The 21,350-nt window shown below is 38.8% G+C and overlaps 1 protein-coding gene across 1 annotated transcript in view; it reads right to left on the reverse strand.

The window, feature by feature from the left end:
- Positions 1-21,350, reverse strand: part of LOC137502985 (ATP-binding cassette subfamily C member 4-like) — a 183,546-nt gene that overhangs the window by 123,022 nt on the left and 39,174 nt on the right. The window contains exons 6-10 of the mRNA XM_068230280.1: positions 17,157-17,313; positions 12,576-12,714; positions 8,195-8,305; positions 4,347-4,631; positions 2,677-2,963 (exon numbers count right to left, since the gene is read on the reverse strand). Coding sequence (XP_068086381.1) covers positions 2,677-2,963; positions 4,347-4,631; positions 8,195-8,305; positions 12,576-12,714; positions 17,157-17,313 — 979 coding nt within the window. The remainder of the gene's footprint in view (positions 1-2,676; positions 2,964-4,346; positions 4,632-8,194; positions 8,306-12,575; positions 12,715-17,156; positions 17,314-21,350) is intronic.

Raw genomic sequence — 21,350 nt, forward strand, 5'->3', positions numbered from 1 at the left:
TCATCATTTATGGCTCCAGCCAGATCATAACCATATATCCTTCCTCTTCTGTAAAGATCTGTGTCATCCTTGGTGTGAGTCTCCTGTATTGCTATTATATCTACAGTATTCTGCAGCATCAGGCGTGAGAGATATTGACTCTTAGCAGTTGAAATCGATTCGATGTTCAAGTGACATATCCGTAAGTTGTTACCAATGGAAATTGATGAGTGTTCCGTGCTTGGTTGGTCCTGAAAAGGACTATGCGTAGATAAGTTCTCTTGCATACTTTTTGCTGTGTAGCAGCACCTTTGTGGAAGAATCAGCCGGTTAAACCGTTGCCCAGGGAACGCCCGATTGCATTAACCACAATCTTCGGGGAGGCTTCTTCCTTGTGATAAAAAGCTGGAACAGGTAGATAATTTCAAGTATTTAGATTGTGTGTTCTCCCAGGATGGTAACATAGCAAGTAAGACTGAATCAAGGTGTAGTAAAGCTAATGCAGTGAGCTCGCAGTTGCGATCAACGGTATTCTGTATGAAGGAAGTCAGCTCCCAGACGAAACTATCTTCACATCGGTCCGTTTTCAGACCAACTTTGCTTTACGGGATTGAAAGTTGAATGGACTAAGCATATCTTATTCGTAAATTAGAAGTAACAGACATGAAAGCGAGAATGATTGCTGGTACGAACAGGTGAGAACAATGGCAGGTGGGTACTTGGAATGAGAAGGTAAAGATAGGAATGAACTCCATGGATGAAGCTGTACACATAAACTGGCTTCGGTGGTGGGGTCGTGTGAGGCGAATGGAGGAGGATAGGTTACCTAGGAGATTAATGGACTATGTTATGGAGGGTAAGAGAAGTAGAGGAAGACCAAAACAATGATGGTTAGACTAAGTTTCTAATTATTTAAAGATAATATGTATAGAACTAAATGAGGCCACAGCATTAGTTGCAAACAGAGGATTGTGGCGACATTTAGTAAATTCATAGAGGCTTGCAGACTGAACGCTGAAAGGCATAATGGTCTATAAAGATAATGTATGTATGTATGCATGTATGTATGTATGTATGTATGTATGTCATTTATGTCTTATAAATTTTACCGTACCGGCTATAACAGAGATTCATGAATTTGAATTTTTGTTGCTAAGTCACGAGAAAATGGGTGAACAGATTTTTATGAAAATCAGTTTGTAAAGGAACTAAAGTCTACGCTATGGATAATTTTATAAGGTGCCCTAATATCACAGAGTTCAAAGAAAACTAAACGTGAATGCCTACAATATAGAAAGCTCATAAAATTGATCAACAACATCATTACATTGACCATTGTTTGTTGTGATGTGCTTTTTTGTGTCTTCTGTTGCCACTCATATCTGATGGATAGGATACTGCTGCGTACTGAGTATAACAGCCTACCTGAATATTGGCAGGAAGTAGCTGGGGAGTTAGAACTCTCTCTTCTTTACCATGCCATTCTTCTGGTTCATAAATTTTCTGATACTACTGGTACGTAACACAGCTACTCTGAGGCAGTGATCAGAATGAGCAGTGTGCACATTTAATGGAATAATGGCAGAGGATTGTTCGCGGCTATCTGCAGCCTGATTATTCCAGCAATGGAGCTTTGGACTGTTAGATAGGCACCATAGTGCTGTTTGTTAAAAGTGAGAAAATGTGTGGTTTTTCATTTGATCGGGTAATATGATAACATTTCTTTTAATAGGTACATTTCTACTGATTTCAGTGTAATGACCTATGTTAACTTCAGTTGGGAAAACCACAAAGGCAGTCTTTTTGAAAATTCTGTAGTGAAGCACGGGTTCATCAGCTTAGTGGATATTACTCACTTAATGGTTCAAATGTTAGCCAGAAAGACCAAAGTTGGCGTATACAGTCATACCTGTAACCTGCCTTCCGAACCATAACAAGCATGACCTTGCTGCCAAGTGACCATTGGGAAAGGCGAACGGCGAATGGCAAAGAAGTTGTTGCTCCTAGTTACATAACCTGTACTGAGACGGGGGGAACATGGGTCAAAGACCAGGGCTATGTTAATTGTAGTTTCTTTCTTCTCTTCTTCCTTATGTATGTTCTCCTCGTTCAACAGCCCATTTATATTTAGTTTGCTATTACTTTTTAGCGCCAAGAGATACATATTCTTTCCAAAAATCCATAAATTTTCCTTTCCAAACTGTGTATAATATTTTCAGATCTTTCTCTAGGTCTTTAAATGTATGACTGAGAATCTCCTATGTTTAACTGCATTTCCGTGCTCTTTATATCTAATTTCTAGGCTCCTGCCAGACTGTCCTAAGTACCGTACTGTTTTTTTGCAATCTTGGCATTTAATGCAATACACTCCCGATTTGTGAAATTTATTGGGTTTTTTATTTTAAGTGAATTAAACAAAATTTTATTATTATTATTGTCTGCTTTATACGCAATTACGATATCATGTGTATTCATTCTAAGTTCTCGAAATATGTACAGCCATTAGTAACATAATAAAGAATGTCAATAGTATTGAGGAGGCGGAACAATATATTCGATGGTGTTTAAATTAATGAACGTGTGATTAATTCTGAGTCAGTGCGGACCTAAGATAATTGACCATTATGGTTAAAATAATGAATACTTCATACATGTTGCGGCGCGAATCCAGCATCATGATCACCTGAGGTTCCTCACCTTGCCAAGTTTATCCTCGCCTTCTGCCCTCCTGACAGTGAAGAACCACGCTCCCCTATGACAGTCAGGTCCCCTCGAGGGAACTGCTCGAAGTCTCTCTGTAACGCACAGACCCGCACCACTTCTTTGTACCGAGACTCGTCATACTCCCGACCGAAGGTGATGTTCTGTCTCACAGTGGCAGCAAACACCCACGGGTCCTGACAGGCATAGGACACCTTCCCTCGTACAGCTATGGAGCCTGAAGCTACTGGGAGTTCTCCCAGGATAACCTGAAGTAAGGAACTCTGCGGAGAAAAGAAGACCACAATAACATCCAATCAGAGATATACAGGGATGGAAATTAACCTTCTGACTACCAACCTATAAGACCAACATCAGGTACCGAAGGGTGTTAAGAACATCCTTGTTTCGTACTGACTCCGAAATGTAAAATTATAACAGTTGGGGAGATCCACCAAATCAATACAGCCTTACAATCAAAAGACGCCATTTCTTAAGATTTAAAAAATTTCAATTTTTAAATCCTTCTTAAAGTTAGTTAAAACATATGACTCTCCTGCAATATTCATTAAAAAGCTTCTGTTGTTGGCATACGTTAATGGAAGAGGGAAATACTCTTCAAGGTTGAATCCTATGGACGTACTGAATTGTGCAGAACTTTTTCATTTGTAATAATCTAGTACAAACACGTATCCTTATTGTGTTCCTTTAGAGCTGACTCCCTTTCTAAGTAACGTGGCCAGGTAACATAATATCAACACAAATAAATACTGTAAAACTGCTTATTTAAATGATAAATCTTCATTATTGTCAGCATTATTGCATCAATTACATGGAAGTTTAAACGTTTAGCTTGACTATCACGTAGTGTCGTGTGCGAGCAGTGCCTGGATTAGCATGCAAGCACTTGATTTCGCATGATGTCACAAACCCATATGGCTCTCCACAGCAACTGAGTGGCAAGCCCTGATGTTACACGATTATGAACGAGCTGTAGAACATCAGAAGTTCAAAATACTCTGTTATGTTTTGTTTGTGATATCCGCAGCCTACTTCCAGTCATTTGACCGGGTCAGGAATGGAATGAATAAGGCCCCCATCTAGCGGCAAGCAAGGATAGGAATTGTACCGGCTGCACCCCTCTGGGACAATGATTAATGACTGACATATGAAATGATATTGGAAGTGTTGCTGAAATGAAAGATGACAGAGAAAAGTGTAGTAGCCAGAGAAAAACCTCTCCTTCCTCTGCTTTGTCCAGCAAAAATCTCACATGGAATGACCAAGATTTGAACCACGGGATCCAATGGTGAGATGTCGGCACGCTGCCACCTGAGCCATGGAGGCTCTTTTTGTTTGTGATAATAACACTAAGAGAGTTCAAATTTCCAGTTAATATTTACTCGTCTGATATTGTTAATGTACTGAGGAGAATAAATTGAAATTTTATCATATACATTTTTTACATAATATTCCCCACCCGGCTACTCAATCTTGCCACCCAGCTGATGAAACTCTCTGGGGAGAACACTGAGCACACACATTGTGATCGTCTGCCCACCCATTTATATGCTGTAGGACAAAAGCCCAGTGTGAACTAGACTGCTACAATGCTACTATAACTATATTTCTTTGTGATCTCGGAGAGATATTAAAAAAATATTTACCTTCCCTGCTCCCACTTGTCCTATCACAATCACCAGTTTCCCTCTTGGTGCCTTCAGATCTATGCCTATGAGTGTGTTGTCCATGCTGTTATTTGTCCACTTGGCCGTCGCCTTTTCCAGCACCACCATCCCGTCACCGTCACCACTGCCTCTCTTCTCTAACTTGACCAAGGTGCCGTTAGACATGTTCTTGTCTTCCATAGCAATGGTAGGAGGAGTCGACGGCCTCTTCTGAACCTCCAGCGGAGAATCAACTATGCTGAATTCTTCACGGAGCATGAAATCCTGGAAACAAAAAAAAAGTTCTAGAATTCTAAGTTAAGTACTATCCGCGAAACTTTTAATGGCACTTCGGCTATCTAGTGCTGGATTGGTAGACCTCGGTTATCTTCGAGATCCGGATTGACAATCTATGAAATCAAAAATAAATCGATTATGCATTGCCATAAGACATCTGGCAGTGTAATCACAAAATGTCAAATAGCCTACTATTGTTATTTTTTATAATAAAGCAAAGAAACATACATGAAAAATGAACTTTTGAAACCCATTGCAATGGCTGAGGAAAATCCAGGTACATCACATGAATACCTTAGAACTGTATACACATTGAGGGCAGAAAAATAATAGCAGATGTAGAAGACTGCTGTGATACAGAAAGAAAAAAAAAAAAACAACCAGTTGCTCTTCCCCCTCAGTAAGTCAACTGAATGACCTGCTGCATGTATGGGAAAATCTGTTTCCTCAATTAAGATAATTAAAACATTCCCTGCCTCTCTATGCACCCCTAGTAAAAGGAGCTAGGCCACTTAACTATTTCATTATGGTTGATATTATTATGGATAAGGAAATATGTCACAACAAGACATGATATATGCATGTCTGCGTGTCTGACACACTTGTGGGCTTTAGATAATAAAGGCTTGGAAAACTCATATCGATCACACTATTGCTTCAATTCAGATTTCAGCTCCATTCAGTTGGCAGTTCTACTGAAAGAGTTGAGTTCCATCCTTGCCCCTCACCCTCGTAAAACGAAGTGTCACTAAAAGTTTCACGGATAGTAGTTGTCCACGTTGTGAGTAACGTATTAAATTGAACACCCCTTCCATTTTTCTCTCTGATTAGGTTATCTAGAGGATGGTTGCTTAGTTGTACTTCCTCTTAAGACAATAATCACCACCACCAAACTTATCATAGTCGGTATGGTAAAACTGTACTGTTATGTAGTACTTTCCGGTAGGACCAATAAGATAGGTAATTCAAAATTTTAGGCGCCTTCCCCTAAACTACCATTTAAACGAGGGTGAATAAAATTATTTACAGTGTAGACTGTAGTTCCTTATTCCTTACTTCCCGACTTTACAAAGTGGATTTCATTAAATTCTGTTTAGCTATTTTCTCGTGGCTCGGCATTGATATGGTCTTAGTAACAAAAATCGAAATTCGTTAATATCTCTGTTATCATAGCCAGCACGGTAAAAATGTATAAGACATAAATCGTAAAGCAGAAAATGAAGCAAAAAATACAGGAGAATTAAATCCTTGGAATGGCAAGTTTAAGGAATATGGATTAAAGATCAGTAACAGAAAAACTCTTGAAATGACCATCACCAGCAAAGGCACAGTTTCACACATATTCCCGGAGGGAACTTCAAATACCTTGGAAGTGTCATTTCAAAAGATAACACAATAAACAAAGAAATACTTAATAAGACTTTTTCAATTTCATTTTCAAGTGAGAAATCTACTCTGGGATGATAAAATATGCCAGAAAGAAAATCTGACCATGTTTCATACAGGGTGGTGCATGAAATATCATACATGGGAAATTGTTTATAGAAAATGTAATATACAACATACTGAATACAAAATGGCGTTACAACATTCACTGACATATGCATGGTTAGTCCGTGTGCAGGAAATGTTCAATATGTCCCCCTTCTCGGTGATACAACAGCTTCGAGATGAACCTGCATGTTCGCGATCACTCTACGGCACAAGTCCTCACTCAACCCTCGGAAGAAAGTCACAATGGCCGCTTGCAATTGCTGTACATTTTCTGGTTTATGGCCGTAGATTGTCTCCTTCAAATATCCCCACAGGAAGAAGTTGCCGGGATTTAGATCGGGGCTATGCAGTGGCCAGATTGAACTGCTCTCAAAACGCTTGGGATATCGATGAGACATCACAGGAGGGCCGAAATGTTCATTCAGGAAGTCCAGAACATTTGTCATTTTGTACGGAAACACATCAAGGTTAGACTGCAGTATTCTCTGAATTGACCGACGAGAGATGCCCAGCTGAACACATGCAGTTCTGGTGGATTTGGAGGGTCTCCGAGCCACAGCCGCTCTCACAGCAGCAACATTCCCCGGACCGGCTTGAGGCGGGGCCGTTTTCTCTCCACTATGTTGCCTTCTGTTTCAAAGTGCTTGGCCAATCTGTATACCGTCTGCCGGCAAGGAGCCCACCGAGTACAGAAATGAACACGAAACCTTTCCTCGCTCTGAGCTACGCTCTTGTTTCAGCATAAAACAACACTAACTATCTTCGCCTTCTGTTCACGCGTCAATCTCCCTTTGTCCGCCATGCTGTATAACTGGCAGCCGGTACGCATGTGCGAGATGTGGTGTTGCCTGTCGGATCACGCATGAAATAAGGTTTCTGTTCACGAAAGGACATGGTTGTGAGCCCAGGTTTACACATTTTATAAAACATTTCCGATGTATGACATTTCGTGCGCCACCCTGTACCTACTTCATTCCAACTCTCATCATTATAATCATCGTTGACCATCTCCGGTTGCCCGGGTGTGGTGTATGAGCCCCCTCCATCTTTGTCTGTCCATGAACCACTGTTCTCTCATGATCTTCTCCCAATCTTGTACTCGCTTCTTGACATTTTTCTTCACCAGATCAGTCCATTTTCCTCTGGGTCTGCCCACTGGTCTTCTTTCTTTTACTTCTCTTTCATATTCTCTTCTTGCAGTCCTGCTTGCACTCATCCTTCTTACATGGCCAAACCACTTCAGTCTTGTTTTCTGGATCCCCTGTAGTAGGGAGTCTCCTATCCCCACCTTCTCTCGCACTTTTTCATTCCTGAACTTATCCTTCGTGGTCTTCTGTATCATGGTGAGGAGGAACTTTATTTCTGCAGCTTGGAGTATTGAGTTGTCTTGTCTCATTTACGTGGTAGTTTTCAAGCAATACATGAGGATGGATGTATAATATGATTTATATAATGTCAACTTAGCAATCAATGGTACTTGTTTATGCCACAGCAGTTGTCTAACTTAGTGGTAAAATTGAGTAGCTTTACAATTCTCACCTATGGACTCGAAACTTGTACCCTATATAACAAGGCAAATAGTAAAATCCAGTCAACAGAAATGAAATTCATTAAAACAATGAAACAAAAGACCAGAAAAGACAAGATCAGAAATGAAGCAAGCAGGAAGGAGGCTAGCATCAAAATACCTGTCACCGAGCTTTTAGGAACACGTAGGCTACAATGGTTTGAGCATGTTATGAGGATAGACAGAAGGAAAATAGGAAGGAATTACTCTGACTGAGAAGTGAAAAGGGAGAGGCCGGTAGGGCCAAGGAATCGATGGATAGAAACAGTGAAATCAGAGAGTCAGCAAGAGGAATGTCAAGAGGAACAGAAACTATACTTTGACAGAGGATGGTTGCCTAGTTGTACTTCCTCTTAAAACAATAATCACCACCAACACCTATACTATGACAGGAAGAAGTGGTAAGCACTTGTACACCACACCCAGGAAACTGGAGCTGGAAAATAATGGTGGTGATGATGAGAAGAAGTACAGTCCTGAGTTGACTTACTTGAAGTCTTTTCACGGAAACTAAGGCCTCCGCAATCTCGGCAACTCCTCTGACGAACATCATGGACATAGTCTGGGAGAGAATGTTGAAATAGGACTGCACCACAAATATCTGTCAAGGAAGTTAAGTGCTATGAAATATCATATTACAACAAAATTAAACTTTGCACATGATTATCTGTTACACTGACTGACAAAAAAATGGAAGCAACCAGAAGGGGAGGAGGAAACAAATGAAACTCCACGCGTTGAGATGTTACGTAATGTTATTTCAGTGATTACAAAATCGAGTCACAATTTACAAACAACTTGGCAGCACGAGCCCACTTATCAGTATGATGTTGCAACCCCTCTGGCATGGACGCATGCACCGATTCGGTTGCAAATACGATGTTTTCACCAAAGTAACCATGTAGCCGAGGAGCAGCAGACTACCATCAGATTGGTGATGTAGATGCGATTTATTTTCTTTCAACTTTGAATATTTTCAAAATTCTCTGTATAATTGTAGTTACCACCTGCAATTGCTCTTTTCCTTTCTTTTTAAAACATTTTGTTTTAATAATCTTTTAACTGAATTAACGGAGGACCTACACATTTGAACATAGAAAAATGGGGTGTATTAAATATTTGTTTCAGCAACAATGGAAATAAATACTAAAGGGAAACTTAGTATGACAAACACATTACGGTATTCCTTAATAATATGCCTACATATTTAGAAATGATAAAAACCCATGCCATTATATATAATTAATTATTCAAAATGGCGGTGTATCATGGCCAATATTTTGCCATTTTCCTGATAATTTCTAAACACATGAATATATTTCTATCATTCCCTTGTATTATGATTAGTAATGTTATAGCTACAATCTCTATTAGAATCAGTGAAGTCCATCAAGTATAAATACTTTTTCATGAACTTATGTTCAAGTAGCCTTTTTTTTAAATTAATTTATTTTATTTTATTTAACCAATGAAGCTAGCTCAATAATTCTAGCACATCTTCTTCTTCTCTTTGCATGCAAAATGTCATCCTCATCATCATCATCATCATCATCATTTCCCTTTATCCAGCTGTAGCCGGGTAGGGGCAAATATGGTTCCTCTCCACTTTCTTCGGTCTTTCCACCACTCCTCCTCCAACACTGTGTCCCAGTCCAGGTTTCTTTCTATAATGCTGCGTTGGATGGTATCCTTCCATCTCAATCGTGGTTGTCCACGGCCTCTCCTTCCTTGGATTTGCATTTCCATCACCTTTTTTGGCTTTCTTTCGTCGCTCATTCGCTTTATGTGCCCAAACCATCTTAGTCGGCTCTTCTCTATTATATCATTCATTTTTTCCACTCCAATTTCTTCCCGGATTTTCTCATTCCTTATTTTGTCTCGTCTACTCTTCTGTATCATACTCCTAATATCCTAAAAACATTGAGAGTTATCAGGCAAATGATTCTGAAAAACAAAAGTTACGGAAAACGAGCAACAAACTTACCGATAAACAGCTTGATTGGGTGACAGGGTTTCACATTTTTCATCATAACTCCAAAATTAGAGACATCAACAAAACTTTTGCACTGTTATAAAGAGAAAGGTTCAGTTTTAAATGAAAAAAAATAAATTTAATTGCATTTTTGGTCGTTCAGATGTCTTGGTCCCCCCTTAATGTCTCGCAAGAATATTGTCATAGGATGCATTTGTACATTCTTTATATATCTTTTTAAGGGTAGTCATAATTTTTCCATCAAGAGTTCCCTCAATCACTACCAGCCATGATCTGAAGTCGTACCCGATGCCCTACACCACAACGCCAGAAGTAACAGCGCTGTGTCTCCCCAAAACATTGGAAGAATGGGACCTCTCCCCAGGTCACCGCATTACTCGCAGACGATGGTCATCTGGGGTAGTGCAGAATTCTGATTAATCACTGAATACAATGCAACACCATTCATCAGCATTCAATGCTCCCAGTCATGGCACCGCTCCAAATTCAGCCATTTGTGTCGTGTCAACGGCAGCCTACGCATGAGACGGTAATTTCCTAGTCCATCTACTGCTAGTCTTCGACCAATCGTGTGGGATGACACAGAATGCTGCAGGGAGTCCATTACTTGTTCTCAGATGGCAGATGCAGATGTGAAGGGTTAGGATGTGCTTCGTGCAAAATACGGCCATCCTCCCTTGTGGTGGCCAGACATGTTCAACCGGAACCTTGATGATGAGTATGCCTGCCCTCATGTTCCAATGCAGTCCAACATCACGGGCCACTGTCACATCCGAATGCCACATAAATCTGGACATTGCATGATTTGACCAGCCGGCCAAATGGTGACTCACAATGAGGCCACTTTCAAACTTTGTGTGCTTAAAACGCTGTCTCACATGCGTACGTGGCATCTCTGTATCCTTCACAGTGATCGCTCAACATCTGATGCTGTTCACGCCCGTTATATAACCTACCAGGCCTGGTAACAACACTAATGCACTCTGGTGGCCGTTCTGTCACAGAGAATTTCAACTCTAATGATTTACATACCTGCCGATTGTGTGTACATATAAAAACTGTAAAACAAAAGTTTAAAGGTTTTCACCTATACCATAATATTTATTGTAACCTAAAAAAGGTTACATATATTTGATGAAAATATTTTCAGTCTTGCTACATCACCAACACACGCTTGCTTCATAAATTTTATCTGTCTATAATTCATGTCTTGCCTTAACTTTAATAATTTTGACTGATAATGGTCTCTAGCAAGACCAAAACTAGTTTCATCAAATATATGTAACTTTTTTAAGGTTACAATAAATAGTATAGAATATGTGGAAACCTTTAAACTTCTGTTGTTTTACATTATATTGCTATTCAATACAGAATAATAAGAAATTTATTACCTATGGTGTATACGTGTATGAAGTTGCATTGACATCCGACCATTTCTTCTGGGAGCTTCGATTTTTTTTTTTTCTATTTGCTTTACGTTGCACCGACACAGATATGTCTTACGGCGACGATGGGACAGGAAAGGCCTAGGAATTGGAAGGAAGCGGCCGTGGCCTTAATTAAGGTACAGCCCCGGCATTTGCCTGGTGTGAAAATGGGAAACCACAGAAAACCATCTTCAGAGCTTCCGACAGTGGGGCTCGAACCCACTATCTCCCGATTACTGGATACTGGCCACAATTAAGCGACTGCAGCTATCGAGCTCGGTCAATTTTTTTTTTTTTTTTTTGTCAGACAGTATAGGTTTTTTTTTTTTTAACTTTACAAAAACAATATAAATATGAGTCACCACCTTATCAATACAAAATTTATTTACATTCAGCTAGTAAATATGTTCAAGACCGGTTTCGACCCCTAGGGGGTCATCTTCAGTTGACATGCATAAAAGATATATTTTACAAAAACATCACATATAATGATTAAAACTTAAATTAAGTCCAACTGATCATAAATGTTGGTATGTATGTCTTGGTACATTTGAGCTATTGTATGTGTCAATCCTAAGTTTCCCAGCATACAGTGTCAAGGTAAGTAGTTAACTAATTTACATCATCCATGAAATTACATGCTATTTTTCATGTTATCACTATCTAATTTGGGTTGTACAATGTGGAATGAGAAATACATACATTTGTGTAAATTAATAGTAGTGAGTTCAGTAATATATATTAAAAATTGGTTCTTAAATTACATTAATTAATGATCAGTCATATGAAAATGTAGAATTATTGGTTTGGACACTTGTGATTAAAATATTAATATGCAATACCTTGTTGGCATATATCTTAAATACTAAAATATCAGTTTATAAAGCCTATTATTGTTATTTTATGTCTTGGAATAGGGTTGAACTTTTAGAAAACTATTTGTTTTGTTGAACATAGGCATTGGATAATCTTGTTAAATTGGACACATAACTAAAACAGTGGTATATATATACCTTGTTAAAAATACATTGCATTAACATTATTAATATGTGGTGCTATATATACATTGTTTAGGGTAAAATGGGGTTAATGAAATCTTTCACAACAATATTTGATTAGTTATGATGTTCCGATATAATGGGTCCGTAAAAATATATAACTATATACATAATTGCAGTTAGATAAGTATTTGTATAATCTGTTTGCAATTTAGGTAATATTTGGTTGTAATGTCTGGCGATATTTTGGGCAGCTACTGTTGTTAGAGCTATTAAGAGTCTTGAGTATTATTGATGGAGCATGTTCTTCATTTCGTGTGCCGTAATATGTTGAGTTCGTGACATTTGACATCTACATAAACAACAGACAGTATAGGTATCAGAGCACCCCTAAGTTCTGTCCTTATTGTTATACATACAGGCTCATTATTCGATTTTCAAACAGTTACCCACCTTATCAACTGCCAGCTCTTGTCCTGACATTACCATCGTTATCAGGGTACAGAACAAAGCTATTCTCGTCGTACACAGTCCAAATGTCATGAAGATTCCACGGATGTAGGATGTCTTCGTTACTACTTTGATCTCTGCCCTAGAGCATAAAATATAACAATGATATTGAATTCATTTCTGGAATTGACTCCTTCTAAGATAAGGATCTTTCTTAAGTTTTGAGTTCCTCATATTCAGGTTTACACACATAAACCTAATGATGATTATTCCGTATTGACTTATAAATAATCCTAAGAGAAAAATCATATTGTTCCACCTTTCAAAACACTTTTATAAACAACTTTACATTATTGACAATAATTTTAATGCCCATTGTTCTCTTTTTAACAATCCAAACATATATAATTGTTAAGGATCCACCAATTCAATGTTGTTGTTGTTGTTGTTGTTTGAGTCATCAGTCCATAGACTGGTTTGATGCTGCACTCCCTGCCACCCTATTCTTTGCTAACCTTTCTATTTCTACGTAACTATTGCATCCTACATCTGTTCTAATCTGCTTGTCATATTCATACCTTGGTCTACCCCTACCGTTCTTACCACCTACACTTCCTTCAAAAACAAACTGCAGAGATCCTGGGTGTCTTAAGATGTGTCGTATCATTCTATATCTTCTTCCCATCAAATTTAGCCAAATCGATCTCCTTTCACCAATTCGATTCAGTATCTCTTCATTCGTGATTCGATCAATCCATCTCACCTTCAGCATTCTTCTGTAACACCACATTTCAAAAGTTTCTATTCTCCTTCTTCCTGAGCTAGTTATCATCTATGTTTCACTTACATACAGTGCCACACTCCACATTAAAGTCTTCAGAAACATCTTTCTAATTCCTATATCAATGTTTGAAGTGAGCAAATTTATTTTCTTAAAAAAGCTCTTCCTTGCTTGTGCTAGTCTGCATTTATCAATTCAATACACTATTTAATCAGATAAAAGTCATCACCTGATATATATATATTTTTTTATTTTTTTTTGCTATTTGCTTTACGTCGCACTGACACAGAAATGTCTTATGGCGACGATGGGATAGGAAAGGGCTAGGAATGGGAAGGAAGTGGGCGTGGCCTTAATTAAGGTACAGCCTTAAGGTAATTTCCAATACAACCTGGTGCAAAAATGGGAAACCACGGAAAACCATCTTCAGGGCTGCCGACAGTGGGGTTCAAACCCACTATCTCCCGATTACTGGATACTGGCCACACTTAAGCGACTGCAGCTAGAGATAGATGTTTCAACCATCTAGTGGACATCTTCAGCTATATAAGTTCAACACCATAATTATCTTAAAATGGTTTGTTGATACGTGACTTCACATACAAACAAGTGGGGGGAGAGATCAGTTTGAGAACTTCCAGTGGGGCCAGCAGGGAACATGATATGTCTTTCAAGTGTTATATGTGGTTATCGATTTGCAAGATCTTAAAGGTTAAAATGTTCAATGGTTCCCTTTTGAAGCCCACTATAATATAAAATAGACTGATCCATGCAATAGGAGGACGTTTACCTCTAATTTGAATGTTTCTTATGCACACTTGTTTACATGAGACACATTTAATTTGGTTTTCCACTACATCAACACATTGTGTATTAACATATCAATGAACAATTTTAAGACTTTCATGTGACTGGTTTGCCATACAAAAATTATTTGATGTTTTTACGACTCACGACTCGATACATGTACTTTCTATTTCATGTATTTTAATTTGGTGGTTCATGTATTATTTACCCTATGGATATTTTAATTTCCAATGTTCTTCTTTTAATAATCTAAACGTAATAATGGCGTTTCTCCATCTGTCTCGTGAAGGATGGCCGCGTTGCCCGAGAAGGGAACGTAAGATTCCATTGGTCGAATAATTGGGCTGTCGTTAAGCAGTGAAAATGCCAGGAACAGTTCTCCGGCCATTACCGAATACTCCGTTTTGGACTTCTTCCGTAAACTTTACTCTGAAGGAATTACGATGTTTCTTTTGCCCAGCAACGATATATATACACAATACATTATTAATATTATTGCAGAACAGGGAGGTGTAGTGACTTAGCTGCTTGCCTCTCATCCTGGCGTCTGTGGTTTAACTCCTGATGTCGGTGGGGTGGGATTTCAGTTGAAAATCCTATAGTGTCAGAAAGGGCAAGCGACCTTAAATCCCCGGCCACAGCCCTTTCATGCCTCAGAGCGTGCAGGGACCCTGAGCAAGCGCGATAGCTGCAGAAGATGATGATGATGATCAGTATCGGCGATAGGAAATTAGAAGTGTGGGGGGAGGGGGCAGAATAAATTACAGGCAACAAGAAGTACCCGGGTTTGTGGGACATAGCGGCACGGTGGGGAGGGGGAAGGTATGTATATACATATACATCAAAACTGAAGAAAAGCTACAAAATGGTAGGATTTTTTAATGCTCTCTGAGCAAATTTCGACAGAGAGGTGAAGGTTGACAGGTTACCAACTTAAGTGCACTAATAATTTTTGAGATTTTGATTCGATACTATACAACTTTCAGCAAAGGAACAATATTACAATTAAACAGAGGAACGGCATGATTATACAATTAAAAATCATTAAGTGTTTGACTATACACTAAGAAACTAAGAGACACTAAAGAGAATGCCAAACTAACGAATACGTACAGCAAAAGGTTGAATTATAGGCCTACCTGTGTCCACTTCATTGGCAAAAATTATACCCCTGCTACCTTTCCTCACAGCACATGCAAAGTGCCTACTAGTTGCTGTAGCGCTGTACAAATCGGTTAACATCTTTTTGGGTGTATTTCTGCTAATAATTTTGTTAATAATAAAATAAAATAATGGAGATAATTAGCTGATAAGACAACAAGGCTGGTACAAATTGTTTCTTTTAAATAATTCCTATAATTCCTAGTTTTAGATGGCTAAAATGAAATAAAAATGTAATGTTTTCTCCCCTCCCCCACTAATCGCCGCTACTGATGATGATGATGATGATGATTATAGTTAATATTATTTGGAATCCAGCAACATTCATTTGTTACTTCTGGTATAATTGAAATATGCACATACTACGGGGATACAAAGGAAACAATAATAATTAAACTAATGTTGTAATGGTCCACCTTTTCAATACTATAATATGCAATCTTTGAATTACATTTCTAAACTAGGAACTAGTTTCAGTATTGGCTGGCCCTCATCAGCCTTAATGTAATACATCTAATAACTAAAACAAATGTACAAACACACAATTGACATTAAAAAGACCAAGCTTGATAGCTGCAGTCGCTTAAGTGCGGCCAGTATCCAGTATTCGGGAGATAGTAGGTTTGAATCCCACTGTCGGCAGCCCTGAAAATGGTTTTCCGTGGTTTCCCATTTTCACACCAGGCAAATGCTGGGGCTGTACCTTAATTAAGGCCACAGCCACTTCCTTCCCACTCCTAGCCCTGTTCTGTCCCGTTGTCGCTATAAGACCTATCTGTGTCGGTGCGACGTAAAACAACTAGCAAAGAAAAGACATTAAAAAGATCTGGAATCAACTATGTGTAAATATGACAAAATTAAATAGGCTCTAAAATTCTTAGACCGGGCGAGTTGGCCGTGCGCGTAGAGGCGCGTGGTTGTGAGCTTGCATCCGGGAGATAGTAGGTTCGAATCCCACTAACGGCAGCCCTGAAAATTGTTTTCCGTGGTTTCCCATTTTCACACCAGGCAAATGCTGGGGCTGTACCTTAATTAAGGCCACGGCCGCTTCCTTCCAACTCCTAGGCCTTTCCTGTCCCATCGTCGCCATAAGACCTATCTGTGTCGGTGCAACGTAAAGCCCCTAGCAAAAAAAAAAAAAAAAAAAAAATTCTTAGCATCATGTTAAAATGTTCCCGTAGTGCTTGTTGTTAAACTCATTATTAACATATGACTTTGACAGGAGAAAAGCATAGAACAGCAGGAAAAAACACGTGGACTACAACTCTAATGAAACTATGCACAGAAACTATGTTAAAAAAGCGTGAACTACACAATAACAAAGTAAGAACAAACTCATTTTTTTGTCCCGAATCCCAATTTACACAGTCGCTAGCACACGCTGGCCTCTCTCGCTTGAAGGAGGATTTCCATCCCCAATTCCCAGCTGTAAAGCACACATGCTGCTGTAGTGAGCAGGAAACACGATACCCTAGCCAAATAAAGCATCAAATAAATACACTTCGAAAATTACACTGAAACACATAAGAATTTATTCTAGGAGAAGAGTGTTGGCCGTACTGGAGGTTATATTGATCAAAAATAAGAAGAAGTAAAAATAAATCGGAAAATCGGAAGATAATTTACAAAACGGAAAGTTTCCGGGTAAATCAGAAAGGTTAGCATGTATGAAACCCATGTTATGTATACCAAGTTCACTCGCTTCAATAATAATGCACACCTAATGATAAATCATTGACACAGAATACACCTGCAAGATGAGAAACAACAGTTCAAATGGTCAGAAAATTCTTTATTTCTATAAATTAAATCCCTTTTGAAAAAAATGTACTCACCGTCTAGCTAATATAAGAAGTTTTGTGAAAGGTTTCTCCCATGCATACATCTTGATAACTTGTATTCCTGAAAGAATCTCATCCATGAGACGTATTCTTTCATCTGTTTTGAAAGCAGTCTTACGGCGGAAAATAGCAGATAGTTTCCCAGCGTAGGCTGGAATTTAAAAAGAGAGAGATTAAGTTTCCAATAACACAATATATGTCTGTACAAATGAACAAGAGCTGAATGAATGAATGTCAAATGAAATAATTACTAGATGAACAAATGAACAAATGAACAAATGTCAAATGAAAATAGAATAAATCATAGACAAATGAATGAGCGCTGATGAACGTGAAGTCTGAGAAGGTACTAGCATTACGCCCATGGGGAGGAAAAGAACCACAGGGGAAGCGAAGGTGGATCAATATGATGATGATGATGATGATGATGATAATGATGCTTGTTGCATAAAGAGGCCAACATCTAGGTCATCGGTCCCTAATGGTACAAAATGAGACAATGTGTAATGACAATTTAAAATTCTAAAATTCATCCACTGACCAGAATTCAAAACTTGATGATGAAGAATGAATGGATGAATATGAATATAAAATAATCAGCAGATTTAACTCACAATTTGGAAATTATAAAAATATTTCCAAAATCAATCCACTGCCTAGAATTCAAAAAGACTATGACGAACAATGATGACGAACTTAAAACAATCAGTGGATTCGACCAGCACTCCCCACCTTCCCAGTTAAGCAAACATCAAAGAATGGTATATACTGACCAACGGGCTGCTTCCAAAGCACAATTCTGAATCAATGACGCTTATTGTCTAAAGGAGTCCAAAATCCAGGTCACCGGCCCCTCATAATGGTACTTATCACCAGTAGAGTAAAAGCATGGTATTTATCATGTAGCGGTACCAATCACAAGTAATGCAGACTCACAGTGGTCCTACTCTTAAGTATGCACAGGTTACGCAGACCTGTGGTAATAATAATAATAATAATAATAATAATAATAATAATAATAATAATAATAATAATAATAATAATAATAATAATAATAATCATATGGCCTCAGCTACCGTGTGCAGACATTTCAATTTGACACTATCTGGCTGTCTCCTCGTCAATTTCGATGCTCCGTTTTACTCTAGGCCCCCACTAGATGGCAGACCGAGTAAAGCGAAACTCTCTTGGGCGTCTATGGCTGAGATTTAATTAATTTTGTCGGGTAAACACCAAATGTGTCAACAGAGATCTTTTACATGCCGACATCGTACGACATGGAGTGTCGAATGGACTTTTTTCCGCCCTTCAAAAATCCGACTACCTCTGCCGGGTTTGAACCCGCTATCTTGGGATCTGGAGGCCGACACTCTACCGCTGATACTCACATAATGACGCCACTCATAGGCAATGAAAACCCATGGTGTTCCTCACATAGTGGATACTAATCACAGGCAGCGCCCAGACCCGTGGTGAACCTTGAAACACAGACCCACGATGTCCACAACCAGATGTTGAAACACCCCAACGAGGACAGCCTCCTTTTATCTCATCGGGGTGTTCCAAGCGTACCTGGACAGAAGGGAGCCTCCATCATGAGTGGTGGATACTATACACAGATACTGTAAACCCATGGTGATCACCCACAGACTCATAGTACTCCTCACATAGTGGTACTAATCGCAAGAAAAGTCGACTCATGGTGTTCCTCGCGTGTTGATACCAATCACAGGTAAGGTCATGGTTCAAAATTCAACATCCCTTGGTCACCCCTTTTAGTCCCCTCTTACGAAAGGCAAGAGATACTGTGGGTGTATGTTTCGTCTGTGTCCCCCACCCACACGGAGTAAGGTGGATCAAAATACGGTACAACCATAAAGTAGTTTATCATCTGTAATTCATCAGGCTTAATCATACAAATTCAGCAACAAAACATTACAAACTTAAACTAATCACAAATTTAATTCTGTTGAACATACTTTTCAACAAATTTAAGTTTCTTTCAAAACTATTTTCAATTTTCTCACATAAAGCAAATATAAAATAAGAGTTTTTTTCTGTACATTGCTCTGAATTTTAAAAGAATGGTATTTCTGTACTGGATGTGTCCACAGTAACAAGGAAATGCACTTTTTAATTTTCCATCATCTCTGTCTGTCTGTGTTAATTTATGTACGCACATCATGAAACAATCACTTAAGAGAATTTAATGAAATCGGTATGTAAAGTCGGGGAATAAGGCACTACAATCAAGGCTAAAAATAATTTTATTCACGCTGAGTGAAATGGTAGTTTAGGGGAAGGCCTAACATTTAATTCTCAAACATTTATGTTGTTAGTGGTTCTCACCGCCGTCTCAATCTCTATATACTGCCTGCTCTGTGTCGCGAGAATTGCGTTTACAGCGACATTGCAGATGGCAGCACCTACCGCACCCAGAACACATGTTAAGTGAGAGTTGGTCCGTTACACCAATATAAAATGAAAAATAATCCTTAACATGTTCCTCATTGAGAAGATAATGCAGATACAGAAACTAACATTTCACATTTGAGCTTGGCTAAAGATATAGAAACGTAAAATATATAAAATCTTACCAGTTACAGTAGATATTATTAGGACCATCCCATGCTGCACGGTATATAAAAATCTCAGAATGTTCTCGACACAAGTAACGGAGCACCATTTCAGTCCTTTTTTTTTTTTTTACTGTTATTTACCAGCAGTGGACGCAAAAAAATTGCCATCACTATTTCGCTGACCTTTTGTTCATGACTAGATTTCAGGATACTTTTTATAGCACATAATGCAGTGCGTGCGTTCGTCGTGTCATTAAATCCACCACCTAATCTCACTGAACTAAATAGAGCATCTATTGCGTCTCCAGAAAATCATCTAGTGAGAACATAAAATAACTGATTTTGTAACAGATAAGACACACATTCCACTATAGATTTCACAGTCAGCGAGACAGCATCTGCCGTCTCATTAGTCAGATACTTCAGTTTTCCACGTTTTGATTCCATCTGAATTATTTTAACGTACTCGATGAAATCATCATTCAACCATTGTAAGTATTTTATCTGCTGGTGAATAGAAATGTACACAATCTGGATTGTTTGCCGAAAAGCATTACAGTAATCATTTCTGAACTAAAATGGATAGATCGGAAATTTCTAAGCCCTTAATGAGGAAATAGGCAGCATGACTAGACAACTTCTTTGAAAGTCGGATTACAAGAAAACACAACAGTTTATTCGCAAGAGCAGGAGATTTTACAATATCTGTGCCGCATACACCTTCACACTGACCACGCAAACGAACTTGTCACTGGTTCGGTTGTAGAGGAGTCGTACCTAATTAGCTATTAAATCGGCGATCATTGTTACACTCCTCTCTGTTAGTCTGAGAGTTTTACATTCAACTCTAAGTCTTTCCTTCACTAATTGGGAAATCCCGACAATCATTATCAACATTTTCCATTTAGGCTACCTGTCCAGAGTACTTTATGACGGAGCTGACACTAGACCAGGAGTCCTGCCATTTACGTAACCGTTTGGGATAATATTCCCCACGCCACATAGTACCTCGTGATTTGTTCTGACTGCCCGAATTTTGTCTTGCGAAAATTATGGATTTGATTTTTAAAAACGGTCGTTTTTCCTTTATATTTGGTTGCTTCCTTTACTTTATTCAGACGACCAAATTCTGGGTTGTCTTCGAATTGTCCCTGTAGTCTTCATTATGGTTAGTCATCAGCTGTTATCGCAGTCTCAGAATTCTTGATCGGAGCCTCTAATTTCTGATTTTCTGATCACTGATGTCATTCTTACTGGTTTGAATATTGATTTGGATTGATACATCGGTGTTCAAATGAATTTCGTACTCGTCATCCAATGTATTTCCTGCGGTTGAAGAGCTTGTTTCATCACAGATTTCTTCCGAAGAAATATCTTGTTGCTGTCTGGTCTTTCGTGGGGCTATTTTTCTGGTTTGAAAGTAATGTGGATAATTCGAAGACCTACTAGGCACACTTTCTGGCTTCAATATATTTTTCTTTTAATCTTTTGAGAGCCTCCGTGGCTCAGGCGGCAGCGCGCCGCCCTCTAACCGCTGGATACCGTGGTTCAAATCCCGGTCACTCCATGTGAGACTTGTGCTGGGCAAAGCGGAGGCCGGACAGGTTTT

Source organism: Anabrus simplex, chromosome 14, assembly GCF_040414725.1.
Source record: "Anabrus simplex isolate iqAnaSimp1 chromosome 14, ASM4041472v1, whole genome shotgun sequence".
NCBI lineage: Eukaryota > Metazoa > Arthropoda > Insecta > Orthoptera > Tettigoniidae > Anabrus > Anabrus simplex.